We start from the raw sequence: 22,516 nt of genomic DNA, 5'->3' as shown, positions 1-22,516 counted from the left end.
TTCACCTGGCAGCAGATCTAAAATTCAGTGTGGCCTGTTCTAGGGCCGCAGAGGGAGGCTGCTGACTGTGAGGGCAGCCATGAGCACAGCACACAGCTTAGCCTCTGTGCCTTCCTGATGACCAGCTACCTTACAGCCAGCCTGCAGAGACCATGCAAGCCTCACACAGTCAGGGACACGCTGACTGGCTGGGGCTGCCTAAGCACACATGGACTCTGAGTGCTGCAGACTGCAGTCCAGCTCAGTCTAAAGCCATGCTTACAGATTTACTTTTTCTGTGTGAGGTGAATCTGGTCTTGCTGGTAGAGTGGGAACTGCCATTAGCAGGCAGTACAGATAAGTGCTCTATTTTCTCCACAGGCTTGTTATTTCCCCAGAGCTTATGTGAGAACGTAAGAGGCTCACGTGCCAGCTGTGCTCAAAAGAGCCTTGTCAAACATGCCTGTACCTGTACAGAGAGCTCTGTGAGGATGCCATCTGAATCAATCCAACTAGGGCACAGATGGGCTCATATCATTTTACCTTGTAATTCCCTCTATTGCCTGCCTGCCCCTCAGTCCCACTCTCTGGGGAAAGCCATGTTTACATTCCACTCCTTTTTCAGAAATCTTTCCTAGGAATTACTGTTTGCTTCAGTGTGAAAACACTATCAAGCGTCCTACTTTGTTCACATAACAGTTTACTCTGTTCAGAGAGCAAGAAGCAGATTTCTAAAGGCACAAACAGGAGTGAGCTGACCATGTCTTTTTAACATTAAAGGGAGTCAGTTTCTTTACATGTAGATCTCCATTGACTATCCTAGGAGCTAGTGCAGGGATCAACTGGACAGAAGGACAGCCTTTTAACATGCAAGGTACTAGACTGTCTGATTCTCCTATTCCACAACAATTTGCACAGTGGGAATCTGAGAGTAGATGATAGTTACTTACAGAGATGATATGTCCTTTCAAGCCATGTGCTGAGTCTGCACACTCAATAACAGCACTTAGCTGTGGATAGCCCACCCCTGTCTTAATCCGAGTGGTACATACAGAACCTAGACAAGAGAATGAGAGGAATAAACACAGCCCATTAGGATGACAGAAGAGATACAGAAAAAATATGTTCCTACCGGTATTGTTTTTCTCTCAAGAAGTCACTGTTGCCAATGCTGGTTTCTCACAGATAAAAGGAACACAAAGAGGAACTTGAATTTTGAAATGCTATCTATACCACTTCATGGGAGCTGTGATTGAGGACACCAATATCCCCCTTTCTTCTCCAGGGCAAGTCCCAGTTTAGGTCTCATCAGTAATGCTTCTCAGTGAGGGAATTACTGCATCACAAGAAAGTAAATCTGACAGAGGAGCCTGTAGGGAAGGGGGCAAAAGGACCAGAGTCACAACCCATGAGACTCAGCAGCAACATTTAATACTTGAGTATTTCTTCCAATAAATATTTCTATCTCTTTTCTACATGTTTGTAAAAATAATTCTCAAGGAAAATCTGTACTTCTCTTTTTTCTTTTTTTGATGATGATTTTCCTCAAGGGAGAGAAACTCCTCTTTTGTCTAATACTTAAAGCAGAAATATTTGGTTGATTGCAGTATTTGGGAATATAAAAAAACTTCAGCATAATAGCATTTATAAAGTGAGATAAGTAGTCATCAGAAAGCAGTAACATGGCTGTAGATCTTCTGGAATAGCTTCTCCATTTTTCTCCTCAAATTAAGATTCAAAATGAGGACTGCTTTTTGCCAGCCTAGGTCCTATAATTTAGAGTAACAAGAATTTAAAATCAGATTCTAAACCAAATGCAGTAAAACTGGATCCCTTCACCCAGCTGATATCCAGGTATACTCAAGCTACCAGTAAAGTAAAAGTTCCCAAAGATCCTGCAAAGAACTGACAAAGTGAAAACAGTGAGAAGAATTCCTGCAAAGTAGGAAGAAAATTAGTTTCACTATAGTCTCCACAGGGAATGTACTTTATAGTGTATGTAATGCTTTATGATAAATCACTGGCATTTTCAACAGGATGGACCATTATCTGGAAAAGAGCCTCAAGACCTGAGGGAGGAACATTTGTTACTTGTGGGTTTGGATGGTCAACTTGTGGAGACCTGTTCAGGAAGATCTCCAGGGAGGATTATACAGCATTTACTCATATTGCCGTGTTTGAGGCTACAAACTATAATTACGCTTCTTTTAAATCTAAATTTGCCTGTGACAATTACACCACGACATCTCCATTGTTTATTCATCATGTGTTTTGCAGTACTTATTGTCTGCTGTCTTCCCAGGCAAAACTGCAACCTTTATTACATGATTTTCTCTGCTCAAGTTATCCATTCATGGACCATAACTATTTAGCATTGCAGAATAAACAATCTGTCTGCACTGCACTGGCTGATCACAGCTATACTGTCAGTGGCATTTGTGTTAGCCACTTTAAAATCTAGCCCACATATGCTGACTCCAGCTGCAGTCTATGAAGAAACACATGAAGAAAGGCATGGGAAGGGGAAAAAAAACAAAGGAAAGAATATGGCAGTGCATGCCAGAAAACAATATTAGGGAAGAGAAGATAGGAAAAACACTATAAGAAGTTTAGAGTCCCCTCATTTATCCACGAGAATGTTAGAGTGATAGATAGCATATAAGTGCATTAATGTAAATTTTAGCTCCCAGGCAATAATAACAGGTAGAGGCAATGTTATCCACACTTCACAATTAATGCCATTTCATCTCTGAAGACACTGACAAGATGGGCAACCTCAGCTTCACAGAATACAAATCATAAAACTATTTAGAAACCCATCTCTCCTTTATAGAAATGGATACCTGAACACAGTATCCTTTGAGCTTTAGCTGGGATGACAGCCTCTTTTCAACAGGCTAGAAAAGTGTTCCTAAACACAACACATGTTATCAGTGATAACGTCAGGAGCTCAGACAGCTCAGTGCTTCCAATAATAAGCATCTTCACTGACTGAAGGTGCAATATGTAACACTTTGCAGTACAAAACACTAGCACCCTATCCATGTATTTCTTAAATATACTCTGTGCAAGGGCACTGGTGTTTTATTGACCTGAGTGGATCTAGGCATTCTAACAAGCAAGAAAACAGTATTATACATTGGTTCCATCCAGAAAACTCCTCCAATTGTTACCAAAAATGACCCTTATTTGACTTACCTGGTCCAATACCCACTTTAATAATATCTGCTCCGGAAAGAATAAGTTCTTCTACCATCTCTCCTGTCACCACATTGCCTGCCTAGACAGAAGGAACAATATCACATGTATAGATTTCAGGACTTCTGCAGCGAAGATTAATGACAATAACGTAAAGTTTTATCCAGAACTTTTACAAGTTTAATTGTACAGAGTAAGGAAGAATATAGTTCACCATACTGCTCATTGCACACACCACAGAGATTAAACCAATCATACAGGTAAATTGTCAAGTCAAACGAATTTAATGATTGCTCCAGTAAACCCTGATCCTTAGGATCCCATTAGGATATCCACTTTGTCGTCCATCCCTCTAGTCCTCACACAGAGGCTCTCAGCCACATCATCCCTAACCATACAGGCTATACTTCTCCCTTATATACAGTGGAACCAGTCCACCTCTCTTGCCCTGCTTATCTCTCCTGAACAGCCTGTAGCCCTCTATGCCGTTTGCCTACCTCACTTTGTGGGAAGATGTTCGGATCTTCTTTAAAATCCTGGAAAATCTCTTTTTCCTTTAGGATTGAGTATTTTGTGTACTGAAAGAGTAAGTAAGATACTATTTCTGTAATTTTGTACATCAGTGCCAAAACTGGTATGCATATGTAGGCTATGTAAATAACACCATTTATACCACATATATTCATTTGGTTTTGGTGATGCCAGAAGTGATAAAAGGGGTTTGGCTCCCTGTGCGTGAACTTCGCAGAGATACAGAAAGCATCCTGTTTGGGCTGACATCTTCTTCTTTGAAAGAAGTTCTGAATTGGTTTGTGTTCTTTACCATATTTTTCCTTGCACTTCAATAGCTCTTTTCCTCCTTTGGCCTGCATCCTTGATAAGAGATGGCAGCTCTCTCAGCCTTTGTCTTGCTTCTTCTACTAATCTTCTTCTTCTGTAGGCTCTCCCTGTCCCTAATCAACTGCTTAGTCTTTGTTTGCCTTCATACCAGACTGACCTGAGGAATGAGAACTGTCCACGGGGGTACAGGTGAGTTCTCACCAGAGCTTTGCACAACGCTTGCCTTTTCTATGGAAGTATCTTGCCTGACACACAGGAACGCATTTGCCTGTGTCACACTGGTGGGTCATAGTCACCTTGTGATCTACTCATGCTTCCAGGAACATTCACCTACTCCAGCATTTCCAAACTGTAGCAGAAACTCATGGCACCGACACTGTGTTACCTATTATGTAGTAATATACCATGAGATATAGATCTTCCTGATCCATGCATGCTGTGAAATCCAGAATATGAAGTGGACAAGTGGGATGTCACAACAAAGAAACCTACATTTCTTGAACAATGGTTTTCAGCAATCTAAATTCAAAAGACTTGACTGTGAATGTCACTCTTACATATATTTGCTGACATCAAAGCACAAATGGTCAAGCCTGAGATATGTGTTAATGAGGCTTTCACTCATCAGAAGACTGCTGGAGTCCAGCCCTACACAGTCACAACCAGTAGATCTACCCCTTCACTGGCTGGATAAGCTGGATGAACATGAAGCTAATGGTGTCAACCTCGTCACTTTAGAAATGGGTGTTTCCTCCTAGGAAAGGAAATAACCACAACTGGCATTAACTGAGATTCCACTTCGGATGTTTCCTTGATGAAAATGCCAAATCGGCTCAGACACTGAAAAAGCTTCAAAAGCTGAAACACTGGTGGGTCAGTGCAATGCAGTTCATGGCACTGCTGCCTGTGGGGCTGTCTTACTCTCCAGCAGTGTGAATACAGGTCACTGAGATTTTAAGTTAATTCTGCAAGTATTTAGTAAAGAGGAAGGCTACTAATCGTGCTGCTGTCAGTAAGGAGCTGGCTGGCCAGGTAGCCAATACTAAAAGGCAACTGTCTCTTTTTCAGAGTCCCTACCTACATGCCTGTAGGGACTGAGGATTTTGCTTGTTATACATCCATCTGAAAACACCTGAGAATGTCAGTGCAATGAAATTACTGATGACATTATTCAGATACAAAGGAACTTTTCTCCTTGAAACAATCTTCTAGCACACACTTGTTAATTAGCTTGCAAAACTGGTGTAATAAGTGCAGAAAGCTACCAGTCTATGTCTATTCAGTTAAAGAAACATTTTGATGCAAGCACAGTGAGACAACACAGGCCCTTTCATGTGTCTAAATGTAGATCTGATGGATCAGCAGTCAGAGTGAAGCTAGAGATTAATTTCCTTGCTAGGAGTGTCCTCCGTCCAAAGGACTTTCAGGAAAAAGACAGTCTTCAAGGAGCAAAGATTTCAAATGACATTTGAATCCTATTCAAAGAGGATTTATGAGCTAAAACCTATGCTTTGAGTTATGCTTGAAAACATACTGTTAGCCAGTACATTTTCAGATCATGCTCTCCTCTCTGCAAAGGGCTGCATAAGGCAAATGAATGCTGACATAGCACATCCTGAAATGACTCACTCTAGCTGTACTAATTGCATTCCCATACTCTGAGGGAACACTGTATGGGAATACAATCCTGTAAATTGCACCCCACAATTTAAGAAGGATATGAAAGGCTTTGAAATGTGCCAGAGGAGGGTAACAAAACTCGTGACAAGGTGACAGGGTTGGAAAGCACGTCCTGTGTGGAGTGCATGAGGACACTGGGTTTGTCTAGCTTGCAGAGAAGGTGACCTCATTGCTCACTACAGCTTCCTGAGGAGGGGAAGTGCAGAGGGAGACACTGACTTCTCCCTGGGATCCAGTGACAGGATAGACGTGAATGGCTCAAAGCTGTGTTCCTCAGGGGAGGTTCAGACTTGACATGAGGAATCAGTTCTTAACTGAAAGGGTGGACAAACACCGGAACAGGCTTCCTAGGGAGATGGTCAATGTCCTACACCTCTCATTGTTTGGCTTCCCGGGTCCTGCCTCACACACTTCTTGTAAACTGGAAGAATGTTGGCTAGCTTTTGGTCAGCAGGAATCTCCCCAGACTCTCAAGACCTTTGGTAGGTGATTGAGAGGGGTCCTGCTCAAATATCTCCTAGCTCCTTCAGTACTCTGGGATGCCCATCATCCCATCAGACATGTGTAAAACAAGTTTGGCTTCAATTTCAGCTCTGTGGCTTGTCTCATGTCTACAGCACGTTCCTAACTAGAAAAACTGCACAAAATAAATCTGCCTGAAACAGGAGTCCAGTTGCTCACATCTCCTGTTTTGCACTTGTACCAAAATGGGCTATTCACTTGTGGAGATCTGAATTTAGGACCTAGAGATGTTACTACAGGACTTAGCAAGTGTTTGTAGAAGCAGTGATATGGGCAGAGTAGGAGGCATATCCTAAAATCCTTACTTAGTATTTTCTTAGTTTTATTGAAACAAAACTCCTGCTGAAGTCAAGAGGAGCTACCCAGGGAATGCGGGGTGAGGCTTATTCTCCACTTACTGATTTTTGGCTCCTATTTCACCACTTATTTATTTTTACTGAATTTTACTTCCCCTTTTATTAGCCTGAAACAGCTGACAAGCTACCACCTGAAGCACTTAAAAAAACAATGATACTGTAAGGCAGCAATTTGTGGTCTATGACACAGGAACACTTAACTTTGCTCAAACCAGCATGGTATTGATTAAAAATAAAATAAAATAGAAGAGTCAGGAAATAAAAAATATAAAATAGGTACAGTGTCTCTAGCTAAGTGCTGCTTCCTTTCTGCTCAGTGGTAATTTGTTATACTGAGTGCTGTACCCTGCAAGGTGGGGTGACGAGAGCATGCCACCTACAGCATTAAGGAAGCAGTTTACATCTGGAAGGCAGATGACTCCCTGTGCTGTACCACAAACAGCACATTAAAACTTGGTGAAATACTGGAGTACGTGCAAAAGTGATGCATAAACAGGAATGAGTAGGTATTAAATGTGGTGGTTCCATGAGATTTGGGATCAAATATGTATTTAACTTAAACAGCAATGCCTTCTTATTAGCAGAGCATAGAGGGCTGTCAAACTGTCTCTTTAGAAATGCTAACCAGACGTTTACTGTTAAGTTACTGCTAGAGAATGTTGGAACTGCATATGTTGATTCAAAATGCTCATCCTAGCAGGGAAAAGCACTTATGTCCCCAGCATACAATTTTTCCTGGAATGCACGTACACACATTAGTGATTTCTGTCTTTCTGAATCTGCAGATCCTTAACAAATTTTCAAGGAAGACATGGAGCTCTACATAGCAGACTTCAACCTGCCAATTACAGGCTTGCTTCTTTTAGTACCTTTTGCAGACCTCAAAGAGCACAAAAAGACCACTACAACAGAGGCACGGCTATCTGTGAAGAGGCCCTGGTAACACAGCTGAAGAACAGTGAAAGCTGTTTTCTCACATCCAGCTGAACTCTGGTTTCACTGAAACCAATGCTCGGTTTACCACTCATGCTAGTACGACAGCGAATAGAGGCAAAAGGGCTTTTGAAAGCCCCATCTTCAAGGTAAAGCCAGAACACTTGAACTGAAAAAAGATCTGAAAAGGTCAATATAAAAAGACTAGGCTACAGAGATGAAACCCTCTTAAAATTAACTAAAAATATAAAGCAAGTAAAGCAATTGGAACTTGTACCAAGAAGTCACTACAGACAATGCATTTTGTAGTATATTTGCACAAGTAGTGAGGGAACATAGCAATTGGTGCAACCACTGTATATATATTTTGTGTATATTGAAAACCATGCTCATCTTAATGATGAGTCCATGTACCAATGCATTTCTAATCTGCTGCAGAACTGGCTTTCTTGAAAGAAATATAACCCAGTAATTACCTCACTGCTAATCTAACTTTGCTACCCTGTCAGTAAAATAACAGCACCAGTAACAACCAAAAGTCAGGTAAAGCGCCATGCCTTCAGTGGGGTCACTTGTTAGGGGCTACAACAAATTACCCTGGCTGTGGGCCTGTTCCTATACCATCAGGGTGACATTCAGATGTACCATCGCTCAGTGTGAGGTTTCATGTGAGTGCCACCCTAGATCATTCCAGCACTATCCAGGATGACTGAACTGTGGGTCAGTCCTGAGGGAAATCCTGGCCTCAGAAAAGTCACAGGGAGTTTCCCTACTGACTTTAATGAGATCAAGATTTCACCTAACAGGATTATAAAGACTACAGCTTCTCTGACAGGATACAAAATCAGTGAACATAGTAGGGCAGAGCTTCTGAATTTCAGTCAGGCATTTGATACTGTGCCTCATAAAAGCCTGCTATAAATATCAACTCATACTGACTAAGACAGGAACACTGCTGCACTGATTGAAAGCTGCTGGCAAATGGCAATGGATCAAGCCGGGGAGAAGTGTCTGTGACAACAGTTCTCAAACTTTCTTCTTGTATCCTAGAGGAAAGCACAGTCTGTGCCTCCACGCTATCAGGAAGACGGCCAAAGGACACTTACCACCCACCAAAGCAAGGGGTGCTTTACCATCAGATGGAGGGATGATGCCCTTTGTGAGGCTGAGCCATACTTGGTGGGTGTTTGCATGCAGTATTGTAACAGACCCAAGACAGGCTCAAGCAGCATCATTGTCTCCTACCCTGGGATCCCACCTGGACCCTGTTCTGAGACTCCAGCCCTGGTGGACATGCCATGACTGGATTTACTCTGCTGCATGTTCCAGAGATAAACTGGGAGCAGCCTGCATGGCTTTCTCTGACTGAATTCTGTCTCCACTAAGGCCCTGAGAAGTTCTTCTACTGACTCCAAGGGGGAGCAACAGTTTCTGGCTCCTGCTATTTCCCTCTGCTGCTGCTTTTGCCATTCTGCTTTCATCCTTCTCTGGCCCATATCTTGTTGGTGCTACTGTATATGCAAGTGTGCTCCTGCCCCAGCCTTCTTCTTCCTGCCACACTCCCTGCTCCCCTCGGGGTTTCTTCTGTATAAAGAATAGAAAACACTACAAAAAGAAAACTTCTGGAAAAAAACTTGGCAAACCTTGCTGGCAAAAAAATCTTAGCTTACTAAACTGAATTTCAGTGAGATGGAATAACCCTAACGTCTACAATTACACTACTAAATAAGGACTCTGTTTCCTGTAATATAAAGGTTCTGGCTCCAATTCTCCATCATGAATGTCGAATGAAATTTTTCTTTAGACTTCAGCAAGCGGGCACAATTGATGCATACGATAATGTGCAACAGCAAAACTCCCCAATGGACCATTACTCCTGATTCTTGGAGGCAGTCCTGCATTTGGGAGACAGTCAGAAGACTTGCTTCTTCCCCTATTCTCAATCTAATGAGTGACTTAAGGCAAGTCATGCTGTACCTTTGTGCTCATTTGTCTTCCCTTCCCTTTCTGTTCCATGGAGAAACTGATCTTCTTTGTAAATTAGTACAAAATGCAGGAATGAAAAAACTTTGTGTCAGAGCCAGGCACAAGAAAATAAGGCAATGTGATTACCAAAACCAGTGTTTAAAAAGACAAAAACATGCATTTGAAAGGTTGTTACACAAGAGACATCCTCCATCTGCACTGGAGTATTGGCCACATTAACCACAGCTGCTTTGCACATCACCTTTCAACCTCAGAGCTGAACCCATTACATGGCCCCTGGGAACACAGATTCCCTGAGACCCAGGATTGAGTTACTGTTATGTATTGCACTGCAGCTGACTGTGGAATGAATGGTCATGCTGAGGAAAGCAAACAAGACAGCCTACAAGGTCCTGGAGATCACTTTCAGCTATGAGAAAGCTTCTTTATTTTTATACCTCCTATTTAACTGCTAATCCTTTTGTTTTAAAGCCACAACAGCAGAGAACATACTGCAGGCATAGCACAGAGACATCAGTCAGAACAGGTAGCAGGCAGGACATGTCTTCCAGAGTATCAGAAAAAGGAGCCTAGACCAGCTCCTGTATTTCAGCCAGGAATAGCTTTTAAAGTAAAGTCATTTGGAGGCAGGGTAGAGATGTCCATCCCTAGTTGAATCACAGGCTTTCAGGGACTGCACAGACTCTGGTGGCTTTGGAAAACTGAAGATTTTTGAACACCTCAAGTTGGTTAGTATGCTTTTAGGAATGGAAGTTATTGCTATGCAGAAGAAAAACATAAGCCATATTAAACCATGTTCAGAGAAAGGAACTACAATCAGACAAAGCAACTGAACAGGTCAGGGCTGTGTATGTGTTCAAGCAGGTGGTGCTCTCAGGACAATGAGACCCAAAGTATCAATAACCTTAGTCACAGAAGCAGAGACACTAGGAAGGTAGTTGAACAGACATGCGGGGTGAATGAGACTGGCTTAAGAACTCTGGTCTAAAATCTGGGCTTGATACCTGACTTTGACATTGACCTCCTGTGTCTTCTGAGCAATTCATCTTGGTGGAGTTCCATCCTCATGAGCAGAGTCAGCAGTCCGTGGGGAGGTGGAGGAGGGCATGACACACAATTTTCTTTCCACTGCTCATAGCAAAGATCTTTTTTCTTAACTATGTGGTTTAAGCTCCCTCTCACAACTCTTCAAGTCAAAGACTCTGGAGTAATCATGTCACAGAGGAAAATACTTCAGATCCAAAGCAAGGAAACAGCCTCTTGCCTCACTGCAGTGAACATGAAGCAGGAAGCTCAAAAAGCCCACATCTATCACTTCATAGTTCCAAAATCTCTCTCCAAAGACATGGGAAATGGATGTCCAAAGCCATAGGTGCATACCAAAATGTGCCTCTTAGTAACTTTGAAGGATGTCTATTCATTAGCCTATGATAACCCAGAATCCAACAGGTATTCTACCCTACTTCCGTTTTCCAATGCCACCATCATTCAGAGGCAAGAACACTGCCTTCCTTCAATATGGGAGAAAGAACGTGGTCTCACCTGAGCTGCTTGAGCATGTCGTTCCCTATTAAACCAAGGCAAAATGTGCATTTATGATGATTTTTACTTCACATTTATTTTATATGCAGCTTTGTGTCTGGCATGGAAAAGTGAGAAAATGTTGCCTAAACACATGATTTTTTGCTGCGCTGACTTGAAGAAAGGCTGGGAGCCTCATTATGAATCTGCTGCTTGTCTGAGAATTTCTGCTATTCTCAAGGAACCAAATTCAGGCACATTTCTTTAAGGGCCCTGGGAAAGAAGCAGTAGCACTCTGCTGTAAGGAGTTCCATGTCAACGCAAACACTCTACTCCTAGTGCAAAAGGTTGAAGGAAGCATGGCATTAGCACTGAGATGGGATATAATGTCACGGAAAGCACATGAAAAGTCCCAGCACTGACCATTTTACTCTCTGATAATCCCATTCACAACTGCACAACGCCCCTATGATTCTTATCATGGACAAGGATCAGTCTGCATTCAGCTGTCTTCATAGTGATATAACAGACAAAAACAATCATTGACCTCAATTGGCCAGAACCATTGGCATATTCCCACAGCAAACCTCTGCTTGGAATCACCAAAATAAACCTACACACTTTATGATTAGAGGTCTCATCTGGTGTGGGAAGGAGGACATGAGTAGGGAAAAAACTGGATCCATGCAGCCTGCGATGCCAACATCAGACTGCTATATCAGAGCACACACTGATAATTCCCACAGAAATTATCAGCAATGGAAGATGGATAATGCCAACTTGTTATGAAACATCCTTCCTTCCTTCCTTCCCTTCCTTTTCTAGCTTCTGATGCCTACCAATCAAACTCTGGGTCCTGTTCCTGGACAGAATTCACAAACACACACATCCCTTCCACCCCTTCTACACACTTACCATAATGGTGTGATGTGGGAACAGGGCACGGACACACTTCACAAACTCCACAAAGTGCTCTGAATAGCCGTTTGCCACATCCAGGCAGATGTATCTGATAAGTGGAATGGCCTCTAGAATACTTTTTAACTTGTCCAAATCAGCTTTTCCACTACCTGAGCTTGCTGCTACATGCTAGAAAAAGACAGGGAGAACAAAATGGAGTAGTAGGTTGCAAAAACTGGGATAAACAGACACAATTCATATGCCTTTTTCTGCATAGTCATAGAAACTAGTGAAAATCACAATATATAATAGGAAATAAATATCTTTCTGGGAATATCAATGTGTTATTTCTGTTTTGTTTAAAGTATATACAATAAAGGGAAATTAGCATTTTATCAGTTGATTGTTATATAATCAGCTGAGGTGAACAAAGGTTCAGCCATGCTCATATTAAACAAACACAGAAGAAGCCCTAACTTGGTATATTTACAGAAAATTAGAGTGGCAACATTTGGGGCACTGTCAAGAGAGTAAAATCTGTGTCTAAGTTCACCAAGCACTCCTTTGATCCACAGAATCACAGCATAGTTTTGTTTGGAAAGGACTTCTGGAGATTGTGCAGTCCAATCCCCTTTCTCAAGAAGGGTCAGCTACCATTGAAAACAAGCAGATTGCTTCTTCCTTTGTCTTCCTATGAGTCCTTTCCAAAAGAAGAATAGTTTCCACAGCTGTTGGCCCACAAAGCCTCAGCAGAAATCCAAGGTCACAGAGCAAGTCAGTATTTAATCACTAGGAGATCCTACTCCAGTCATTATGAACCACAAATAAGTTAAGTTAGAAAGCATTCAGACACATGACATTCGTGGGACCACTTTCTACCCTATAGTGGTATGTAAGTAATCCAGACTCAGCTAAGTGCTAGGCTCGCTTTCAGACAATCCTGTAATCAATAGCCTCTATAATATAATTTTAAAATGTGCCACAGGTAAAGACAGAATACAGCTGTGTGACATTCTCTTCAGTACAGAAAAGGATTCAAAACTGCACTGAACTCTGACGAGAAGGAGAGGTGGCCAGGCATACTCTTATACTGCCTCTCCTGGTACAGGGGCCTGCCAGAAGAACACAGAAGAAATCTGGATATGAAGTCAGAACTTAAGTCAATGTTTAAATATAGTAAATAAATTTACCTGTTCTCTCTAATAGTTTAGGCTAGGACCCTGTGAACAAGTGGGATAACACAGACAGTAGTAGCACAGTGTGAACTCTAGCACAAGGAGGTAAGTGGAAGACATATGTTCTGACAACTTTCAATGCTCGTCCCAGCTTGGGCCCAGCACCTGGGCCCCTCCAGTCCACAGGCTCCAGGTTCACTTGCACACCTGATAGCAAAGACTCTGCCCAGCATAAGGGTTTGCAGGGCCAGCTTGTGGCTGGGTTACTCAAACTTGTTCACATTTGGGCAGTACTACACTCCAAACAGCAACAGAAGCACAGCAGTTAGACCTACTCCCAAGTATTTCCTTCTTCTTTGTTCAGGACACTTCTCTGTTTCCATTCCAGGCGTACATAAACTTTGCTTTTTTGCATCTTAATATAAGCACTTTCATAATGGACTCAATAGCTATTCTTTTTAAATCAGGACAAGCCACTTCCCTTCATGAATTTAAGAACAGCAAATATCTTCATTCCCCAAAACCTCACTTGACAACAGTATTCCCAAAAGACTCCAGTGTATGTGAGTTCAGAACAAAGCAATAAACCATAATAATTTACAGTACAAAAATGTACCTCAAGGCATTCTGGGTGATTGGCAGCAAACAGTTTCCATTCTTCCAGAGAATAATGCTTGTGGATTGCAGTGAACATTGCATGCTAGCAAAAAACAAGAAAACTGATATTAATGTCCAAGTTAGTCATCTTTCCCTCAGCTGCAAAATAAGGCATTAGAAATTCCCCCTTTAAGTATAGGCTCATCCTGCTTGAAAGAAACAGTAAGAGTGAATAACAGATCACGCAACTCCAAACACCTTCTCAAAGGTAACTTGGTATACTTGACCAACCTTTCAGAATCAGGTTTATGATGTGTTTCATGAAGCTATCATCAGTATTTTGAATGTGCCAGAGGCTAATTAACTTAGAAACTGCTACAGCTTTATCCAATAAACTACACTTTCAAAACCTGTCAGCTATTTTTTTTTCCTGGCAGGGAGCACAAATAGACCTCAGATACTAAGCTCTAGAAGATCCACCTGAAGCTGAGCTACATCCAAGATGGAAGCTTCCCAGCATGGAAGCATCTCCACTGAAACTATCTTATAGCAGGAGCCCTGTTTGTGGTAACTGTGTTGCCGTAAAAGCACAGCTGCCTTTTCCTATTCTGAATTTTAAACTCATGCCCCCCTGTTTTCCAACAAACTTAGCTAAAAATTAAAAAAGGCTGCTCACTGTCACCCAGCTGCTTCCCAACTGTTGCAGAAATGAGAGTCAAGACTTACTTTTGCCATAACCACGGCCATTTCAAATGTCCCCACAGTGTCCATGTTTGCCACTATGATGGGAATTCCTGTGTACGTCTGCTTGGAGTTGCGGAAGGTGAAGGTGCGCGTGAGGTCAACCTGCAATGAACAGACACACATTCTTTTAAGAAACTGATTGCAATCTAACAGGAATTTTGTCACAAATTTCAGATACAGCAAGTTTAGACACAGCTTCTTGATTTTCCTCACATCTCCTGTTCCTTTCATTCCACTATTACATCACTTAATTTATTTTCTTACAAATTCTGCCTTCCAAATATGAAAAAAAATATAAAATGTTTTCTCTGTTAAACAGAGTTCTTTCTTATGAAAAAGAGCATCAAAATAAAAATAATAATAAAAAAAGAAACAAGGCAGAAGTGTTTGGAAAGGAAAGAAAGGACAATGAGGACTGTGGATTGTTGTATACAGAAGTAAAATCAGCTGTTTGTTTGGCTGCCTGAGAAACCCATGTTGAAGCTCTAACTCCACACAAGTCAGAACTACAACTCCCTCTCTCACAGAGTACTTTGTCCCAGTCTTGAATGTAAATTACAATATAATAAAGCATGCTCTTACTTTTGGTCAGGGTTACCAGCACTCTGGCCACACAATATCAACAATCATACCTTGTCTTACTAAATCACGAAGCTGCTAGTTTCTAAGTTAATGTTTTACAACTGCATCCACTTTCACCTTCAAAGTTTATTTCTTCTTCAGCATCTCCAAATTGTCAAGATAACATCAGGCATTTTGTTCCTTACATTTGGAAGAGATATTATCAGATTAGATCAGTTCCCACTGGTCTACCTCATATCTTGCAAAAGGGGGAAAAAGATGTAAAAGGGGGGGGGGAAGAAAAAAAAAGGGAAAAGAAAAGAAATGCACAACTCTAGGATAGAGTTTCAGTTTAGTCGTTTTCAATACTCCTCACTGCACCTTTAACCCAGGAACATTCGGAGACCTGAACTAAACTGAAATCCATCACCAGAAAGAAAGCAATATAAAACTTATAGGATTCTGATTATTTATTTACAACACATTTTGAGCATTCTCATATTGCAAGCTACATTCTGATTAATATAGTCCAGGATCTATTACTGATTTAAGACAGAGAACGTGGTGCCTCAGTGATATACTGTAAATCAAGTTCTCATTTTAGGTAAGCTCATAAGGGAAGGGTCACTTTGGTGAACAAGCTAAGATATATCTTAATGGAGATTCTCCCTTCTTCCCATTTACTATCAGAGAGGCCAAATTCTCCAGCCATCATGGATGACATAACATTCTTATGGGAATTTCAGCTGTAGCTAACACTAGAAAATAGTACAAAGAAGGTAGGTATGAAATAAGTATGAAAATTTCATTTATCTTACTCCTTTTCAATGCAATTTATTAAGTGGAACCAAGAGGGGGAAAAAAGAGTATCTTACAACCAGTTCCACACAGATACCAGTACCAGAAGCACTGCATTACGGTTTTGCAAAGGAAAAACATCTTTTTCAAAGGAACTTTAGAGAGGAGTATGTTTAAAGAGAGTATGTTTAAAAAGTATACTTGTTTAAGGAAAGAAATAAGATTATGTTTTTAAAAAAAGACATCAAAATAGACAGCAAAATAGACATTCACAAGATGAGGCAAGAACATTACAAGGCCTTGTAATTTTTTTAGTCCTTTACACCTTTAGCCTCTCTAATACCCCATGGCAATAAATACCAATGATGAGTTATATGTTGTATAAAAACTCTGACCTTTGCTTGATAATTACATTTAGTGCTTCTTTTTGTTTTATGAGAGACAATGTACAACCGCTGCTCAGTTTCACCTTTTCCATTCCATTCCTCACTTCATGGACTTCTACCATATCCTCCACAACTGCTTCTTCTCCATACTGAATAATCCTAGTATGTTTTAGGTTTTTCCGCAAAAGCTAACAAGTCTAACTGGTTTTCTTTAGTACAACTAATAGCACTTCTGATGGTCTCTTTTTTTTGTCTCCTTCCTGAGTCATAATAGCTAATCCATAGCTTATTGTTCTATACATTACAATAAAATAACTTCTGACTCTGTGATTGCTCAACAACAGTAAAAGTTTCTTTAGAAAGAAAATAATTAAACGTATTTTATAACTTCTACCTAGACCTTTGACAGACAAAAGTACGAGGATGTTGACTGTTCTGTTAAAGCTCCCTAGACTTATTCAAATACAAATTTAAATTAATTACTTCCTACAGGACACTTGTCTGGTGAACTTGTAATGGACAGCCCGCAGAAGTAAGCCTAGCAAAGAGAAGAATAGCAGGCTCCATGAGTACCAAGACCCCACAGACAGACAATGCTTCTCCCATTCCAATCATTGTTCTAACCAATTTTGACACTTGAATCCAAGCATCAAATTTTCTGGTACCTTTTCAAAAAGAGAAAGCAACCATGGAAAATGAAGACTGTGCAAGGAATCAAAAATAAGTACCAACAAAGCAAACCTACAAGACCGCCTCTCTAAGAAGCTGACTTAATCCTACTCCTTAAAAGCTATCCTTTCGCAAAATGAGGCATTCACACCAGAGAAGCAGACACTTGCTGATATAAGCTTCAAAGCAGCAGCTTGCTGGGTAACAGGCACTGTTGTGTGCTGCCTCTGTTCCTCTGCCAGAACTATTTATTTATATTCTTGTTTTGAAGCAGACTGGGGCTGTCCATTTTGGATCTGGCTCTCACAGACTGTTTATCCCTGTTGCCACAGCCTCAGTGATGGTGTCCAATTTCTTAACCTTCATCAGTTTTCACTGACCCCCTCATGACACACACTTTTTCTCTTCTGAAATGTTTTAACAGTTCATCATAGCCACCCGTTACAACCCTGCCATATCAGCTCATGTTCCTCCTATCGTTTTCCCTTCCCAGCAGTCCTTCTTTCCACAGCCTGCACACAGCTAAATATACAAAACACAGCACTTGAAGGAACCATGTGCCACAAACTCGGTGGAGCATAGCTCCACCTATTTGCCAGGACAGCACAGTGAATTTTAAGGAGAGACCCACAGGTCCCCAAACAAATGGCTGGAAAGTACCCAAAGGCCTTATGAGCAGTAATTGCACACGATAAGGAGTTAGTTACTTAGCCGGGACACTGTTCTTTGTAAACTAAAAATTGCTCACCAGAGATTACCTTTCTACCTAAAGAGCCTCTCTGATCTTACACCTCATAACGGCAAAAAAGTTTTGCTTAGTTGTTGTCCTCAAGATCCCTGGCCACAGTCCTCTAATAATCACAGTCTCCCCGATTCCCTTTCCCTTTCTACCTCAGTCTCTCTCTCTCACAACTCTGCGTCCCCTAGAGAAAACCTTAATCCTCTTTTCATCCCCCAACACAACATAATTCCTTCTTTAGTCGAAGTAAATCCTTTGTTAACCTTGGGGTTATGTGGGGTAAACGAGAAGGCACCTTCGATCCTGAGGCAGCCATCTTTTTTTCTGGAGGCAATCGATCCTCATGGAATTGATTTCCTGGGGTCTTTCCTGATCCCTGCTGAGAAATAACTACAGCACTATTCTGGCTAACAGTGGCCCCGGGCTAGCAGGAACAGAGAGCCCCGGGCAGCCTCAGCAGCGGGGGGACCCTCGGGCTCTGCCCACGCAGATCCCTCGGGGCTTAAACCCAAGCGAGGGTGAAACGCACCCACCGCCCCAGGTTTGATGGGGTTTTCCTTAGTATCCCCCTTGATGGGAGCACTCCATGATAGGATCCCAGCCCGAGGCACCCTGCGCTCGGGGAAGCGCTCCCTAGCGTCTTCGCGGGTTTTTAATACAATTATTTTTTAATAAGATCAAGCACATCCGTTACTCGGTACCATCACCGCCCTTAGACGCCGAGGCTGAGGGCAATGCTGCCTGCCGGGCGCATCCCCTGCTTCTGCTGTGCCGGTAACCGGACACCCCTTGTCCTGGAGCGTCGCCGGTTCACGGCCGCCCCCTCCGAAACCGGAGGTCACCCCCCGCTCAGCGCCGCAGAGGCACCTGTTAGGAGCAAACAATCTCCCACAGCTCCCCTTCTACTTGAGGAGAAGGGGAGGACGGCGCGACACCGGCTTGCAGCGCCCGCCACCTCCGGCTCCGCCGGGGCCGCGGCGAGATACGCCGCGGGCTCCGCAACCCCAGCCCCGTCCTCCTGGGAACAGCGGCATCCCCGCGCCACGCAAAGGGTGTCTCGAGCAGGGAGGGCACTGCTGCATTAGATCGGGGAAATAAAAATAAAGCAGGGAGGGAAGGCGGGTTAAGGAAGTTAGGCGTTGAGAAGGGGGGAGGGGGGGGAAGCATGCTGGGTTTGGATGCCCCCACCTCTGATCTGCTTTTGAGGCTGCTCCTTTTAGGTCTGAGCAGGACATCTTTAAAGTCCAGCTTGATGTCCGCGTCTACCCGGGGCATCTCGCTGGGGTGGCGGGGTGCGGGGGCCGGGACTCTCCTGGCGGCACAGGCGGCGGCGGCAGTGGCGGCCCCGCTGCGCTCCGCTGCACCGCGCCCCTGCAGAGCCGCGCCGAGCCGAGCCGCGCCGGCCAAAGCCCGCGAGCCCCGCACCGAGCGTATTTATAGGGCGCGGACACAGGGCCCCATCGCTTTATTAGGAGAGGGCTGTTTTTAGCCGGGCAGCCGGCCGGCTCCTGCCCCTTCTCCCGCCGCAGCCCCCCCGCCTCTCTGCCGGGCTGTGTGCGGTGGGGGGGGGCAGACGGGGACGCGGTGCCCGCCCGCAGCCGCCCCATGCGGAGCGAGGCACCGGCGGCACCGCGGCGGCCTTAAGGGCAAAGCAAGGGCAGAGGAAGTGGCGCCTCCATGTGACCGAGCGGGCGGCTTGTGCCGGGCGTGGGAGCCCGGCGGTGCTGATGCCGGTGCGGGGCTGATCGGACATCTTGGCCGCCCACCACTCCCACCGCCCCGGGCGTGGGCTAGCGGCGCTCCTCGGCGTTGTCACGGCTGCTGCAGCAAGGCCCAAAATGTTCTGCCTCCAGGCATATAAAAAGGCAGCACTTGCTCTTCCTTGTCTCAGGTGGGAATCCGACTTCCCGGGGTGCTTTGCTCTGAGCCCGAACCTGGCCTGCTACCTGCCCATGGTAAAATTGAGTCAGAGCTCAGCTTCTGGGGCTCTCCAGCTGGCTCCCCATCGGACTGAAGAGCAGAGCAAGAGCCGCAGTGTGGTTTTGGCCTTAGAAACGTTGAGAAATGTGCAGCTGGTTGGTCATAGAAGAGTGGTCACAGCACCAGCCACCTGCAGCTGCCTCTCCACGTTAATTTCCTATTTAGTGCACTCAGAGAAGCAACGTGGAGCTTTGCTTTTTTGTGCCCTTTTTTTCCCCCCTCAGCATGCAGGAGCCTGATCTGTGACTTTATTTGCTTCTTTTTCAGTGGTTAGCCACAGTTCAATATGCAGTCACAAACCCCTAATAGCAACAGGACTGCATGTGCTGAGTCCATCTGTAAATGCTGGCACATGTATCAATACAGGTTGCCAGATAACACATGAGATGACTTCCACAGGAGCTTTGAGCCTTAAAGTCTACTTAATTATGAAGTTAGTAGGTTGTAAGATTTGGAATTCTTTGGAAGACACATGAACTAAGCCGTGTTAATGACTGAAAACTGAAGCGTGGGAGGATAATGACTGGCTCCCCTTCCTCAGACACTTTGCAGGATCAGTTAGTGCTCTCTTTATCTGAAAGCTGCACACGTCTGGTCAACACCCTGCCTCCCACAGAGCTCTTTTACACCTCCTGTGTAAAAGATAATCCGGTATGACCAAGCATGAGCCCAGAGCTTTACACAGGAGGCAGGGCTTTTGAATGCTTGTAGTTTTGAATGTCCAGTTTGAGAGGCCTTGAATCTTGTTTCCAGGAAGCCTTGAGGCTTTGGAACTCCAGATGATGGTCCAGGAGAGCCTTGCCATTGTGAGTGTTTCCCACAGAAATATTCAGGTGAAACAGGAGACTTTATAATTAGTCTCATCTGCATAACTGAGGCCATTCGCCTAGTGTTTTCTCCATTGGCTTTAACAGTATAACAGAACTATTAAAATATATTCTTCACACAGACAGATGCATGTGCCACCATTTACTGTTAAATACTAAGAGTACGGATGAAAATGGGTCCTGTGAAAGTGGCATGTCTGTAGCAGAGGATTGAGAATGGAAAAAAACAAATGTCTTCTGTCCGTGCTTGGCACCATGTCTTCTCTTTGCCCTCATGGCAGGCATGTGATGCTGAGAAGAAAGAAGCCACTGCGCTGCACTGTGGGTTCAAAAGGTCAACACTGTTGTGAAGAGTAGGAGATTGAGGCTAGCAGTGATACATGTAAGCCCCGGAAAATCCATGCCTGAAGCTGTTTATCGTTTCCAGTATTTTTAGTTTCTTCTCGCAGTGCTATTTTTCTGCAGCTTAAAGTATCTGCTAATAACCAATATTTCCCCACGTACACATACCAACAGACTAGTCAGGTGTCTCTGATCAGCTTCACTGTTCTTTAAAAGTTTACAAAGTTCGAAATTGTCCAGTTTGTTACTTCAAGATATGTTTTCTGTGATTAAAATTATGTTTTCTTGCAGAGCCACCTCTTTCTTTTTCAATGTCCTTTCTGAAGCATGGACATGGTCAATAATCACATTAATATCATAGCCAGAAATGAAGATCACCTCTTATGTATCTTTGCTATTCCTCTTTATACCTGCAGTGATCCCATATTATGTCTTTGTGCAATGGGAGGAAAAGCTGTTCAGACAGGCGGTATGCAGTTTCAGTATTTATCCTTCAAGTGCAAATGAGCCATCACTGATTTCAAAATTAGCATATGTAAATAATTTGTTACTTTCCTTCAGAGTTCTTCTTTTCTCTACTTCATTGTTTTATGTTTATACTTAAAAGCAGGTGGAACAATGCACTCAGAGGAGGCATGCTCAGCCAGTGCAGCTGAAAGTGCTAGTGTAGCTTTGTAGGTTTTCTAAACCAGGTGTTTTTGAGAAGAGGAAAAAGTGATCATTATAATGCAAATAGTTATTACTGTGTCTCAAGCCTATTATTAGCTAAGAGTTATCATTGACCTTGTGTTTTTCATCCTCTTATTGTAATTGTAAATACTGCTGTATTTCATAATATAAATTAGTTCACAAATGGGACCTACTAACAAAGGACATGGAAGAGGCTGAGGTACTCATTGGCTTATTTGCCTTGGTCTTCCCTGGTAAGATTTGCCACAGGATTTCCAGGCCCCTAAGACCCATCAGAAAATGAAGAGCAGCAAAGACTTACCCTCAGTAAAGCAGGATCAAGTTGGGAGAGGGGAAGTTCCTGAGAACTCGGAAAAGCAATTACCAGTCCTGTCTTTGAGAAGAGCAAGAAGGAGGGAGGATCTGGGCCTGTCAGTTTCACTTCAATGCCTGGGAAGGTCATGGAGCAAATAATCCTGTAAACCATTTCCAAATGGATGAAGGACAAGAAGGTGACTGACAGTAGTTGTCATGAGTTTATGAAGATAAAATCAGCTCACCTGATTACCTTCTAAGATGAAATAACTAAGATGAGGAGAGAGTAATGCATGTTGTTTATTTTGACTTTGGCAAGGCTTTTGACAGACTCTGAATGACATTTTTGTAGGCAAACCCATGAAGTTTTGTGGACTAGCTAAAAGGACAATGGAATGGACTGAAAACTGACTGAACTTCTGGGCTCAAAGGATTGTGATCAGTGACACAAAGTCCAGCTGGAGGCCAGCTATTTGTGGTGTACCAGGTTAATTGTATATGGCATTAAAAATACCTCTTATCAATGCTTAGTTTTCTTTTAATTTAAATAAGAACACTTCCTCATTAACTCCTTGGTACTGAAAAAAGCATTCAGTGATAACCTTAAAATATGAGCACTTCTGAGCACCAGAAACACCTCTAGGGTGAATGCTTAATGAGGTTGTCATTGTCAACAGAAACTAGTCACAGCAGATGCACAGCTAACACAACTGAAGGCTGAAGGCCCATGCTGACTTTCTTGCTGTGGTTCCTAGGAATATACTATAGCCTCGTAGAGCTTAGCCTGTAGCGCAGACAG

The 22,516-nt window shown here is 43.1% G+C and overlaps 1 protein-coding gene and 1 long non-coding RNA gene across 7 annotated transcripts in view; one reads left to right on the top strand and one right to left on the bottom strand.

Moving 5' to 3' along the window:
* The window catches only part of GMPR (guanosine monophosphate reductase), a 44,474-nt gene extending 24,917 nt beyond the window's left edge, over positions 1-19,557 (bottom strand). Inside the window, exons 1-6 of one of the 6 annotated variants that reach the window (XR_003533077.1) lie at positions 18,773-19,009; positions 14,414-14,533; positions 13,707-13,790; positions 11,931-12,104; positions 3,178-3,259; positions 930-1,036 (exon numbers count right to left, since the gene is read on the bottom strand). Coding sequence is in view for 4 of the 6 variants with exons in the window: in XM_027676098.1 (XP_027531899.1) it covers positions 930-1,036; positions 3,178-3,259; positions 11,931-12,104; positions 13,707-13,790; positions 14,414-14,533; positions 18,773-18,859 (654 nt within the window). In the remaining 2 variants the exon portion in view is untranslated. Of the gene's footprint in view, positions 1-929; positions 1,037-3,177; positions 3,260-11,930; positions 12,105-13,706; positions 13,791-14,413; positions 14,534-18,772; positions 19,011-19,460 lie in introns of those variants that run through there. The other 5 variants (XR_003533078.1, XM_027676099.1, XM_027676098.1 and 2 more) reach the window with 5 other exon arrangements.
* A 187-nt stretch (positions 19,558-19,744) lies between these two features.
* LOC113964159 lies at positions 19,745-22,241 on the top strand. The gene is made up of 3 exons (XR_003533079.1): positions 19,745-19,997; positions 21,150-21,202; positions 21,662-22,241. It is a non-coding gene; the product is annotated as an uncharacterized LOC113964159 (long non-coding RNA).
* The last annotated feature ends 275 nt before the right edge of the window (positions 22,242-22,516 follow it).

This window comes from Neopelma chrysocephalum, unplaced genomic scaffold, assembly GCF_003984885.1.
Source record: "Neopelma chrysocephalum unplaced genomic scaffold, ASM398488v2 Primary Assembly neopelma1_26, whole genome shotgun sequence".
NCBI lineage: Eukaryota > Metazoa > Chordata > Aves > Passeriformes > Pipridae > Neopelma > Neopelma chrysocephalum.
Note: the sequence above shows the minus strand (reverse complement) of the source record. Positions and strands in the feature narration are given on the sequence as shown.